General features: G+C 58.9%; 1 protein-coding gene across 38 annotated transcripts in view; it reads left to right on the forward strand.

Annotated features, from left to right (window-relative positions):
- ST7 (suppression of tumorigenicity 7) overlaps positions 1–12,264 on the forward strand; it is a 241,776-nt gene extending 229,512 nt beyond the window's left edge. For 21 of the 38 annotated variants that reach the window (XR_012002765.1, XR_012002766.1, XM_072764878.1 and 18 more), the window contains 3 exons: positions 1,869–1,961; positions 3,998–4,137; positions 11,913–12,264. Coding sequence is in view for 36 of the 38 variants with exons in the window: in XM_072764878.1 (XP_072620979.1) it covers positions 1,869–1,961; positions 3,998–4,137; positions 11,913–12,008 (329 nt within the window). In the remaining 2 variants the exon portion in view is untranslated. Of the gene's footprint in view, positions 1–1,868; positions 1,962–3,997; positions 4,138–5,348; positions 6,300–11,912 lie in introns of those variants that run through there. The other 17 variants (XM_072764884.1, XM_072764856.1, XM_072764861.1 and 14 more) reach the window with 4 other exon arrangements.
- The last annotated feature ends 903 nt before the right edge of the window (positions 12,265–13,167 follow it).

The following is a 13,167-nucleotide window of genomic DNA, read 5'->3' on the forward strand; positions in this document are numbered from 1 at the left end:
ATGAATAAGTAAATCTTTAAAATAAATATAAATAAATAATAAATAAATAAATAAATAAATAAATAAATAAATAAATAAAAAAAACCGTGGCATATCGCAGTTTAAATTTAAGGACGCTACTTCCCAGAAGAGATGTTCGGTGTCTTCCATAAAGGCGCTAAAAGGGTCTTGTTGTTGTTGTGGTTCTGTAATATTTCCTCCCCCTTGTCTTGCAAAAACCTCTTGAGAGATACTGGTTCCTTGGCGTGATCTCTGTGCGTTAGCAACCTGTGCAGAGAACGGCCCGTGCTGGCGCTCCCACGGTCGGTCGCGGGCAAAAGTCATCTTTGTTTGCACGAAAGAAAAGTCTGATTGAACCAGGGGTGAGCCTTTCATTTTAAGAAGAGTTAAAGTCCGGGGTGTTTTTAATGTTTTAATCTCTGTTTAAGAGGTTTCTGTTACAAGAGGAAAATTGATAACATTTTTGCCTCAGCCAACTGCCAGCAAACTGGCTCTGCTCTAATCCCACGTTTGTGGTGATTTATATTCTCCGTGGCAACGTGCTGTAACCTCGCAGTGATACCACTGTGGTGCGGATTGACTGCATTCCAAATGCTGGACTCACATACATAATGTTTTTACTTTTAAATAATATTCAGACACCAGAATAAATACCATATGTGCACGGATGCCGGTTACAATGGAACCTTGTCATTTCTTGGGAGGGAGAACATTCTTTGTCTCTGATTCCTGTTTGAAACGAGTACGCAGAAGATAAATAGCGCACACCGATGGCATTTCGGGAAGGCCTAGGTAACCAGGCCGCCGAGGATGTGGCAAGGATTCCTTGAGCGATAGCATTTAAGGCCAGCAAGACTGCTGTGGTGCCCCCCCCCCCCCCCCCCGTCGTTGACACACACGAGGGCAAGGATTGTTATCTGGCATCGCCCACGTAGGGCGTAGTTCTTATATTTTATACGTGCAGCGCGCTATAGCTACGGGACATCTGCCGGAGAAGCATTACTCCGTGAGCCCTGCGTTCCTAGCAACAGTGAGACTAACATGCTGATGACATCGTAACAGGGAGGGTAACACCCGTGATAATGGAAAAGGGACGGATTGATTGGAAAGCCATAATTCAGCGAGAGACCTAATGTTATCTGAAGCCACAAAAGCAGAACTTAGGTGGCCTGACATCATCAAAACACAGATAATCCATCTCTCCCGATCCCTCCCCCCCCATGATACTGAAGGTTGAAAAGTTTCCAACCGAGTTGAGAAATAGCTCCCAAGTCATGCGGGATTTTAGATTTTTGTTTTTGTGCATCTTGGTTGGAATTCTCATCCACCTGGACCTGTTTTTTTTTTGTTTTTTTGTTTTTTGTTTTTTTTAAATAGACGTAGTAGAATGACTTTCGTATTTGTACATCTGTAATGAGCTTCCACAAGTCCCTCCACCTGTGCTTCTTGGGGAAGCTTCAATCCACGTTTGTGTTATTAGCATCAGTTGAGCTAGATTGAGTCAGTGCTCTTGACATTTTAATGATACTTTATAGATGAGGAAATCCCGGGCACCGAAGCGATGTCTTCCCTGCTCCTCTGCACCCCAACCCACCCAGTGCTGTGAGGTTTGCCCAGAACATACAGTGTGAGATTAAGTGTGAGTCACACATCATACTGCACCTCTGACAGCTCCTCTGGCGTGGAGCTCGGGCTTTGGGTGACTGCTGCATCCTTCCTGGGAGTTCCTTGTAGAACTGTTTATCATTATAAAAATGCTCAAAAAAAAAAAGATAAAAAATAAATAAAAATGCTCAAAAACCTCTCTTTGAAACTGAGAAGTTGGGAGACAAATATCGAACCTCTAACATACTGTCTCTTGTTTTCAGCTTTTCGGATGATCCCTTATCCCTTGGAAAAGGGGCATCTGTTTTACCCTTACCCCATCTGTACAGAAACAGCAGATCGAGAGCTGCTTCCCTGTAAGTGCTCCTTCCGTCCTCCTCTGGGGCCAGTGAGGGTGGGGCGCCGCAGCGGGGGGGGGGGGTGATAAATGCCCGTAGCCTTCCTTGATTTTCATGACTCTTCTCCCAACCCCTGTCCCCATTTGATGGCATATGCGTTAAAGTGAGTTATGGGAGCGGGTCTGGCATCCTGCCCTCAAGGCTGTCCAGGTTCATCAAAGGGAAAGACCTCCGGGCCCTGCAGTGTAGATGAGGCGTCATGTGCGGGTTGGCCTGAGCACAGAGAGCCCGGGTTCAGGGTGGGTGTGGGGGGCTGGCCTGAGCATAGACACCCCGGGTTCAGGGTGGGTGTGGGGGGCTGGCCTGAGCATAGACACCCCGGGTTCAGGGTGGGTGTGGGGGGCTGGCCTGAGCACAGAGAGCCTGGGTTCGGGGTGGGTGTGGGGGGCTGGCATGAGCACAGAGAGCCCGGGTTCGGGGTGGGTGTGGGGGGCTGGCATGAGCACAGACACCCCGGGTTCAGGGTGGGTGTCAGGGGGCAGGTGCAGTGTGGTGCCGAGCTGTCCGGCTGCTCCGATGCAGCCTCCCCGACTGGAGCTTGTAGAGGGAGCCTCGCTTTCAGAGGCCGCCGTGCGAGTCGGGGTGGGGGACAGCACCAGCCGCCGGCGGCATCGCCCGAGGACGGTCACCGGGGTGGGGGTGCAGCCGTGTCCCCTGTGCTGATGCAGGCCCTGGGCTGGCGGGGGTCCCGGGAGCATCTGGTGAGGGCCCGCAGAGAGTCGGGGTGTGTGTGAGGCAGCAGGAGGGAGCCCCGGCCCCGAACCCCAGTGATGGGGTTTTGGGGTACCCCCGCCGTCTTGCCGAGCCCGTGGGAGAGCCATTACCACACGCTCCCATGGTGGCGGCCAGGCTCTCCGGCCCGACTCCCGCTGCCTCCCTCAGTGGAAGGCCCGCAGGTTGGCGGTGCCACCTCCCTGCCCCCCCCCCCCCCCCCCCCCCGCAGGAGAGCTCCATACGGTGCCCCCCCCCCCCCCCCCCCCGCAGGGAAGGCCGGCTCTGGAAAGCAGTTTTAAAATGCTTGAGTCTGGTTCGCGTCCGCGGGAACAGCTTCGCTGGTAGGACAGGGTCAAATGGGTTGTCCCCGTCCCCTGCCGTCGCCCCCCCAGGGGTGCACGCGGGCCCGTCCCTGTCCCCTGCCATCGCCCCCCCAGGGGTGCACAGGGCTTGTCCCTGTCCCCTGCCATCGCCCCCCCAGGGGTGCACGCAGGCCCTGCCCCCCCCACCCGGGCTGTAAGTTGTGGGAGCTGAGCCCTGGAGGAGGGGCCTTTGGGGGGTGGGTTTCCTGAAGAAAGCGGGCACTTGGGGCCTCTCGGCTGGAGCAGTGCGCCTGCCGGGGGCGGCGAGTCCCCAGCGCCCGGGCCCTCGCCCTTGCCCCCCCGCCCCCCACCAGCACCCAGCGTGCAGGCCGCCCTGGGCCCGGAGCAGGGAGTCCAGCCGCTGCCACCTGCTTTCCGGGTCCCCCAGACCCAACCGTTGAAACTGTAAAGTCGTGAAAGGAGCTCGGAGGCCCACGTGTGTCTGTGGGGTGCTCGCCGGAGCTTGGCGGGGAGTCCGCTGGGGCCGTGCGGGCGGAGCGGCCGGTGCACCAGGTCCCCAGGGCGCCAGGTCCCCAAGTCCCCAGGGCACCGCTCACGACGCACCGACACAGCCTCCTGACACCGCTATGAAGTTACTGGAAGCGCCAAGTCTAGGGAAAGGGGTTTTGACCCCCAGTATATTTATTTCTGGATTTTCCGGGTTTTGTCCAAGGAACATGTATTTCGTAACGTGAGAGCGGTGCTGCTGGGCCCTGGGCAGGGACGGTGTCGCCGGCCCACGGGTACTGTGTCCTCGGTCAGCCTGCGGCCTGTGCACCGGGCTGGGTGCTGGGTGCTGGGTGCTGGCTGGCCCTGGGCTGCACCTGCCTGCACCTGCCTGCACCCTTGGCTCCAGGAGGCCCCCCCCCCCCGGGTGCTTCCCTGGCACTCACGTGGCCCTCTCTATCTTCCCCGCAGCTTTCCACGAAGTCTCAGTTTACCCGAAGAAGGAGCTCCCCTTCTTCATCCTCTTTACTGCCGGGTTGTGCTCCTTCACAGCCATGCTGGCCCTCCTGACGCACCAGTTCCCGGAGCTCATGGGGGTCTTCGCAAAAGCCGTGAGTACTCGCCGCGGGGGCGGGGGGGGGAGCCCGAGAGACGAGGTGAGGGGGGAGGCTGGCAGGGGAGAGGCCCGAGGGACGAGGCCAGTGGGGAGGCAGGGAAGGGGGGAGGCTGAGGCGGGGGAGGCCCGAGGGATGAGGTGGTGGGGGAGGTGGGGGGAGGCTGGCAGGGGGGAGAGGCCTGAGGGATGAGGTGGGGGGGAGGGAAGGGGAGAGACTGAGGCGGGGGAGGCCCGAGGGATGAGGTGGGGGGAGGCCGGCAGGGGGGAGAGGCCAGCAGGGGGGAGAGGCCTGAGGGATGAGGTGGGGGGGAGGGAAGGGGGGAGGCTGAGGCGGGGGAGCCCGAGGGATGAGGCAGCGAGGAGGGAGGGGGGAGGCCCAAGGGATGAGGCCAGTCGGGGTGAGGGAGCCCCGGGGATGAGGCGGTGGGGTGGGGGGCGGTGGGGGGCCTAGGGGAACAGCGTCCGGGGACCGAGTGTCGTGTGGGAACGGACGTGCTGTGCTGATGCTCTGCTCGCTGCCTGGTTTGCGCCTTGTGAGCGGAGCCCCCCCAGCTGGGGGCAGGCCGGGCAGGGCAGGGCAGGACAGGGCCAGGAAGGGCAGGCCGGGCAGGGCAGGGCAGGACAGGGCCAGGGAGGGCAGGCCGGGGAGGGCGCCCGGGGCCTCTTAGCGCCTGCCGCGTTTCCCGAGACAGCTCCCACGTTTCAAAACCGCGCGTCGCGGGGAAGGGTTAGCCCAAGAAGGGCGGCCCAGCCACCGAGAACCTAAGGGAGCGTGTTCGGCGTCGCCCTACCCGAATGGCACCGTCTCTGACCCTGACGTGCGGTGGCTCTTCCTCCAATGACCGTGAGACTCACATTTCCAAAGATGATCTAAGTAAACACCGTCTTATGGGCCTAAACTTTCGGCCTCCTCGGGGCACGAACCGAGGGGACGCGCGGGCTGGCAGTTGAGGGGCACCGGCAGGGCGCGTAGGGAGCGGCATCGGGTAAGGCCCGCAGGAGGGCTGGGAGAGGAGCCTTGATGAGGAGGCTACGCCAACAGCCAAGGAGCCTTAGGCTGCGCGGGCGGAGGATGCGTGGCCTGATTGCGCCGCGGCCGAGCTCCCAGCATCGGGGGCGTCCCTGGACCTCCCTTCTGATCTGCAGGCGAGCGGAGTCCGGAGGGACCGCTTCTAACGGGGCTGGCCCCATTTAATCCCTTTCCAGATGATTGACATGTTCTGCTCGGCAGAGCTCAGGGACTGGAATTGCCAGAGTATTTTCATGCACCTTGAAGATGACCTGGAATTGCCACCGGCACCTCAATCTCCACATTTCCAAAACTGAACGTACTCCTGCCCCTCCCCACCCCGCCCCGCCCGGTTACTGGAGCCAGAGACACAGCAGCCCTCAAGCCCCTGTCCCCGCCCCCATCCTGCCTGCCTCGGCCTCCACTTTGGTGGCCTAAGAGCTCCAGGCCCTCAGCGGCTCCCCCCTAGTGTAGGTCTTGGTGGTTTCTTGCTTGGACTCCTCCGCAGGAGTCTTCACTGGTCTCCCTGCCTCCGGTTTCCGCCCCTGCAGTCATCCTTCCGCACTGACACAAGGACGGGCTTTCCAGACTGCAGGTCTGAGCCTGCCACTTCCCTGCCTGAGTTTCTCCCGAGGTTCCCCGCTGACTGGGGGATAAAGCCTCAGCTCTGTAGCCACGAGGCCCCTTCTGATCTGGTCTTTGCTTGCCTCTTGAGCCTCATCTCTCCCAGCTCTTGCACAGACACCGCTCTTGGGCCACAGTGAATTACTCACCACTCCCAGATGCCCAGACTCTTGGGCACCCCGGTGCCTTTGCACGTGCCGTTTGCTCTGCATGGAATGCCCTTCCCCGTCACCACCCCGGCTCGTCTGCTCGACTAACTCCTCTTCGTTCTTTCTCACTCAGCTTTCTTTCCGGGTTTCTCCTAAGCTGAGTTCGAGGTCTCTCCTCTGAGATCCCACAGTATCCCATGAATACCCATATCATCACATTTCCTGTACTATAACTATCGGAAACGTGTCTGTTCCCCTTTAGAATGTGAGCTCCTTGAGAGCAGGACCGTGTCTTCCTCGTCTCTGTATCCCCAAAGCTTTGCAGAGTGCCTTGCACTTAGTAGGTTTTCAATAAATGATTGTCAAATAAATAAACGGTAGTGGTTTCTGCAGAAAGAGCCAATGTGAAGAATCAGATACAGTTTAGCATTTCTCCTCTTGTTTTTTTTTTTTTTTTAAAGATTTTATTCATTTATTCACGAGAGACACACAGAGTGAGAGAGGCAGAGGGAGAAGCAGGCTCCATGCAGGGAGCCTGACGTGGGACTAGATCCCGGGTCTCCAGGATCGCACCCTGGGCTGAAGGCGGCGCCAACCCGCTGGGCCATCAGGGCTGCCCTCTCCTCTTGTTTTTGCAGTTATAATCTTGGAGTTAGAGTTCAGAGGGACCTTAACCAAACTGCCTTCGGCAGTAATGTCACGCAGGTCACATAGACTCTTCTTGATTGCTCTGAGTGATGGGGACTCCCCTACTTAACACCAAAGCCCGTTGCGTGGTTGGATCGCTCGGAAGGCGTCTTTCTGCGATCAGATCTGCCTCCCTCCGATGTGCACCTGTTGTTCCTCTTCTGCCCTCCAGCACGTTCTCAGCGGGCCTCCTCCGTCTTGCACGTTCTTAGGCAGCTAAGACCTTCATGGGCCCCCCCTAAGCCCTACCGACCCTTGGTAGAACATCTCAAATTTCCTGAAGTCTCCCGTTCGGCCTGTGATCCCGGCCCCCAGGAGTCCCCTGGTTGGATGCCCCCCAGTCTGTGGGCCTTTGCTATTCATCGTCATCCCCCCAAGCCAACCTCTGAGTAAGAATCGTCGCCAAAATTCTGACTAGAGTTCAACTTAGTAAAATGTGAAATGAATATACTTACATCGCTAGGCCGTTACTCTTCCTCCTTTAAATGTTCTTCTCTTAAAGTTTTCAAGTCTTCTCTGTCCGAGTGTGTCACTGTCCCAGTGTTCCTCGTCTGACAAGCAGAGAGCACTTGGCGGGAGTTTCGGGTCAGGACGGACCCGAGGGCACATGGATCCGTTTGGCTCCACCCCCAGAAAGTCAGAACCTTGGGTGTTGGCCGCCCCGCAATCCGTGTTTTCAACAAGGATTCCAGCAGGTTCTGAGGACGGATGGGGGTTGAGGGCTACGTTTGCTTCTAAGAACACCGGCCTGGGGCCAGCTGAACTTTTTAACAGCCACTTGCCCGTCCGGGGTGAGCTGTTGAGGCGAAAGCTTTCTAGGCATCAGGGGTTTTGCCCTGGTTGCACCTGGAAGCATCGGGGAGGCTGACGAGTGCCTCCCGCTGGGGGTGCTGACCTCGGGGGCCTGGGGTGCGGCGGGGGCACGTGAGTTTTCAGACGCCTCCCAGGCGATCCAGGTGTGCAGCCGGGCAAGACCACCCGGCCGAGCGGGGTGACGAGCCGCCTGAAAGGGCTCCAAGGCGGGGGGCTTGGGGGAGGGGTAAGTGGAGGTCGCCTGGGTCTTCTCTCGAAAAGACTCCAGAATTTCAGGGCGATGTGTTCATTAGGATCCTTCCATGTTTCCAAGGCCTCGGTTTTGAGTCCAGATCAGATGATCAGATGAAACGTCACTTTGCCTTACGGCCCCGTGGCTTGGACCCTGCGGGCTGTGGGGGTCGGTCGGCCGCTCGCGGTCTCCAGATGCGGTGCCGTCGTGTGCCCTTAAAGCTCTGTCTGGAAGGCCACGCTCGTCTTGCCCTTCCCGAAGGTTTCACAGCTTCCAGAATGCCTGGAGAGCCTTCGTGGGGAAGGAAGGTGGATGGTCTGCGGGGGCCAGGCCCTCCCCTCCCCACCGCACCCTCCCCCAGGCGGCAGGTCACTGCGGCCGCCCCCCAGGCCGCCCTGCGGCCACTTGCAGCTGTGAAAGGACTCGCCTCGCCTGGGATCCCGCCCTGGGATGGTGACTTTAGGAGGTGCAGGGAGATGGCACCGCCCCTCCGGGCTGCTCGGAGCTTGGGAGCTGGCCCGCGTGTTCAGCCGCACACAGCAAGGCGCGAGCCCCTGGGTGGCAGTCAGATGAGCGGCTTCAGCTGCCCCCCCCGCCCCCCGAATCTAATCTTCCTCGAGGACTTAAGGCCGAGGCGTCCTAGAGTGAGATAAGGTCGCTCAGGGAAATAAGTCCTCGTCCCGGCCCAGCCCGTCACAGAAGGTGGAAGGTCAGCGTCGTGACCCCGCGGGCTCTGAAGGGCTCTGGCTTTCCTCCTCGCACCCCCTCCTTCGCCCCCGGCCCCCGACTCCCGGCCTCACTTACGGCCCCGGCCCCTTTGAAGTCTGACGTTGATTACAGAGAAATGTCAATTGTCTGGTCGCAGCGGGGCACCTGGCGCTTCTGGAGATAAGCGGCCGCACTCGGGACGCCAGCGGACGCCAGCGGACGCGGGGAGTCCTGAGCTGCCTCTGCCCGATGGGGTTTCGGGAAAAGGAGGAGCAGGAGATTGAAGCGTCAGGCTCACGCTCCTGTGGTTAGTCCAGTTGCCGTTTGTCACCGTAAGACGCTGATGGAGTCGTGCGCGGTTCGGACCACGTATCTGGCCTCCGGACGGCAGTTTTGGACCTTGAGCCGGATGGGCCGTTCCGGGGCTGCCTGCTGTTGCTCATCCGACTTCTAGGCCGTGGTGTCCCGAGTGCGTAGGCGGAACCGCTGTTCCTCTGTGCCTCGGCGGAGTCGCCGGCCAAACCCGTACTCACTGATGTCCCTACGTGCAGGAGGTGCGAGCAGGGCCTGTCCCGCAGACGCCCCCTCCGTGGCTCCCGATGGAAGCCGCCAGCCTCCGTGTGGCCCCCAAGTGGGCGGGCTCAGCAGCCCCAGACCCCCCGTCGCCGCACTGCCTGCCTCCCGCGGGGACGGATGAGGATGAGGAGGAAGGCAGCCGCCGGAGAGTTAGCATCTTTAGGAAGGGGCCCTGGGGATCCTTTCCCTGCTCTCTGGAGGAGCACCCGGACTGGAGGGGGAGCCGTGAACCGAGGGTGTGGGGGTGTCGGGGCCCCCTCGTCGTGCGGGCCTCACGGAGGAGGCGGGGGTGCTGCATGGCGCAGCGTGGGAAGGGGCGCAGTGGCCGACACGGGCCCCACACGTCCCTCTTGAATTCCGGAGGCCTCACTGTGCCTTGTGATGCAAGTGGGCTGAGGCCCCAAACCAAGGCAGCAGGCCCTGTGGGCCGCCCGGGCTGAGGCTGCCTGACACCCCCCGGCCCGGGCCCAGCCCGTGAGCACTGCTTGCGCCCGCCGCCCCCAGCTGCCGCGGCTCTGACTGCGCTGGCTCAGGTCTTCAGGCCATGGTGGCCCCACCCCAGCACCACGCGCTGCGGGCCCCCGGCATCCCGTGGGGTGGCCGCCTGACCGCTACCTGGCGCCCAGCCCCTTCCTAGCGCTAGTACACGCTGGCCACGGGCTTGGTGGCCTCTGGTTACAAACAACATCTCGGAACTAGGGTTTTACGGACGCCGTCCTAGCAGCTCGGGCAGGGAGTCTTGGTTCCTGGGCCGCACGGTGAGCCTCCCCGCGGGTTCTGTGCCCACAGCGACGGACGGTTCCAGAAGGTGACCAAAGGGCCGTCCGCGTTTGCTCCGTGCTGACGCGGTGCCCGTTTAGCTGCAGAGGCAGCGCGGCTTGGGCGCCCTCCCCGCGTGCTCTGGTGGCCCGGGCCTCAGCAGGTCTCAGTGGGGTCTCAGCCAGGTCTCAGTGGGGTCTCAGCCGGGCCTCAGCCGGGCCTCAGTGGGGTCTCAGCCAGGCCTCAGCGGGTCTCAGCCGGGCCTCAGCGGGTCTCAGCCGGGTCTCAGCCGGGCCTCAGCCAGGCCTCAGCCGGGTCTCAGCCGGGCCTCAGCCGGGCCTCAGCCGGGTCCTCAGCCGGGCCTCAGCCGGGTCTCTCTCCCGACCGTCCTTTCCCACCTGTGCCGGGTGACATCCCAGCCGTCCACTGCGGCTGCTGCGCTTGCCTGACTCTAAGCCTTTCCCGCTCCTTCCAGCAGAATGGATCCTCTCCCTTCTGTGAACCCTCCCGGTGCTCTCTTTGGGCTTCTGTCTTCCATCCTGTGGCCGTCTGTCTGTGCGGTAGCAGGACCTCGTGGGTGGGGGGGCTTAGTGGCTGCCTGTCCCTTCCCTTGGCCCTGGGCTTTGGGCCTCCTGGCACTGGGAGTTTTGCCCTGGTCTCCTTTGTGGAGAGCTCATCCAGCACTTGGCCGCCTTATAGACTAAATATATTTAATTGATGTAAAAGACACACCATGGGGAAGGATCCCCAAATCTTGAGTTTCCTTGACCCTAACGGTCAAGCTGCACTTACGGGTCCAGCTGTAACGTGTCACACACCTTCCCGGTTAGGATTCTACTGGTTCTTAAAAACAACAAAGAAGGCAAGATTCTGAGGTCGGGTGAATTTCGGAGACTCTGCCTCCCATTGCCTTGAAGATCTCGAATCTGTAGAACATAGGGGCGGTGCAGGGGCCTGTTTCAACTTCATTAAAGACCCTCCTACCTCGACCCCAGAACCATGCCCCGCTCTGCGTGCGTGTTTCTGTGCCACACTGTACGTCTGTGGGAAATCCTTGGCGGTGGAGACAGCGTTTTGCCGGGAACAAGGGTCTAGGACAGACGACTCTGCAGGGTAGGACCCAGGTATCGAGCCCTGGCGGGATAATAAGGTTCTTTTTTTTTTTTAATTTTATTTATTTATTTATTTATTTATTTATTCATTCATTCATTCATTTATTTATTTATTTATTTATTTATGATAGTCACAGAGAGAGAGAGAGAGAGAGGCAGAGACACAGGCAGAGGGAGAAGAAGGCTCCATGCACCGGGAGCCTGACGTGGGATTCGATCCCGGGTCTCCAGGATCGTGCCCTGGGCCAAAGACAGGCGCTAAACCGCTGCGCCACCCAGGGATCCCGGATAATAAGGTTCTGAACACACAGGGATCGAGGAGAGCACCCGAGCGACCCGCCCCCCCGTCGTGCAGAGCTCTGCTGGGGGGCCTCTTCTCCCAGAGGCTGGCCGGCCTGTGGGGTGAAGCTGAGCCTTCACAGAACATGATCAGAACAAATTTGGGGTTAGGGGAAGTGAGCCTCAGGCGGGCACTTGGCTTCCCTGAACAGGCCCGGTTAGCATTATTCTCCACACGAAAAGCAGAAAGGAGTTTAGAAACCAGATGAAAGAGATCCTAGAGATCTCAGGGTGGCGCTTCGGTGAGGCCCTGGCATCCCCGGACCGGCCAGTGGGCTGCCCCCACCCCCGGTCCCGCGGCCCACTCCACGGAGCGGGAAGTTCAGAGACCAGCACGGGCACCCAGGGGACCCCGGCAGTTCACAGCCCTATAACCCGACTTCCCAAAACCCTCTCCCCTAAAGTGAGTTGTGTACCCAGCGAGGCGGCAGGTGGTCGGGGTTGTACTGTCTTGTAGCTCCTCTGCCTACTTGTCACCCCACTGCCTGAGTCACCTGCATGGGATCGGACGGCCTGGGCCTGGCGGGCCGGCTGTCAGGAGCAGAGGGGCTTCTCCCCTCCATGTCGCGGCCGGGGGTGGGGGCTGGAGGGCAGGTGTGGCCATCAACCTGGGTTTCCTGTGGCAGAAATATAAAACTGTGCCCTTTGAGACTTGCACGGCGCCGAGGCGTGGGGTGCAGGTGCACGCACAGGATGGAGAGGTCCGTTTACCGTCTTGAACGGCGTCTGTCCTGACTCTGTGCCCTTCTGGTCTCCTTGCAGTTCCTCAGCACTTTGTTTGCCCCCTTGAACTTTGTCATGGAGAAAGTGGAAAGCATCCTCCCATCCAGCCTGTGGCACCAGCTGACGCGGATCTAGGGAAGCCCGCCCGCCCTTTCACGCGCCTCGCCCAGTGGGCTGCCACCATCTCTTCGTGCCAACTCCTCGTGGACCGCAAGAAAGCATGACTTTGAAAAAGGGAAGCCATTCCGAGATTTTAAATTGTTCATGGACTGTCTGTTCCATATTAAAAGCTGTTTTTGTTGTACAAAATTCATTGATGTTTGGTTCTATTATATTTTGCCTTCAGAAAAGAAAAAAAAAATCAAAAATAAACTTTTGTGTATTGCAGCAACCAGCGTGTCTTCCTGTGTCTCCCAACCCTAAAAGTGTTGGTGTCCCAAATACACCTGTGGGTTTACATTTAATTTACCGAGGACCCAGATCCTCTGAAGGCCCCACGGTGGTTTGCTTTGCTCATGGAAGTCCTCCCAGCGGGCCCTTAGGACACCTCCAGCTGGTGACTTGGAAAGTGGACTGTCTTTGGCTTAAAAGTACCATTTTTTCAGCCCTGAACTGTTGGTTCTTATAGACCAAATACCCAGGAACAGCTTCCACAAAGGATAACAGGAGTCATGGAGGAAACAGCATGGTGCCATGACGGGCTGTTCCAGGTCAGAGGCTCTACCCATTGAATAGAACTCAGTCCTACAGCTTGGTTTTGCTTGATGGGAATTTGTGGCGAGAAGAAAAATTCGATGAGAACCTGCAGACCCAGCAGCCCGTGGGAGACCTCGCCACTCTTCAGCATTGCCGTTCTTAAAATGTTTTCTCATAGGGGTGTCTTTTTTTAAAAAAAAAAATAATAAGTTTTCGTATCCCTGATGCTTACATGTAAGTGTTCGTGGAGTTCTTTCGTGACCCGAACCCAGATGGCCAGTGTCCTGACGGCCTTCGGAAGCCTGCGATTCACACCTGCTGCACACCCGGCTTTACTTAAGCAAAAGAAGAAAACTAACGTCGGGTCCTCTATCTGAAATGAAAGGCTCCTCTATTTGAGACCTCGGCCCGGTGCTCAAACAAAGGACTGTCCTTGACAGTTTGTTTCCCATTGTCTTTAGATTCCTGCAAGGTTCCCCGTGAGCCTGAGCGGTAAGGCAGGCAGTGGGTGGGGAAGGCGCCACCAGCGCACCTCCTCCCCCGCTGCACGCCCTGCTGGCTGCCGTCCCTCCTCCAAGAGCCACATAAGTGGGCAGGT

Source organism: Vulpes vulpes, chromosome 7, assembly GCF_048418805.1.
Source record: "Vulpes vulpes isolate BD-2025 chromosome 7, VulVul3, whole genome shotgun sequence".
NCBI lineage: Eukaryota > Metazoa > Chordata > Mammalia > Carnivora > Canidae > Vulpes > Vulpes vulpes.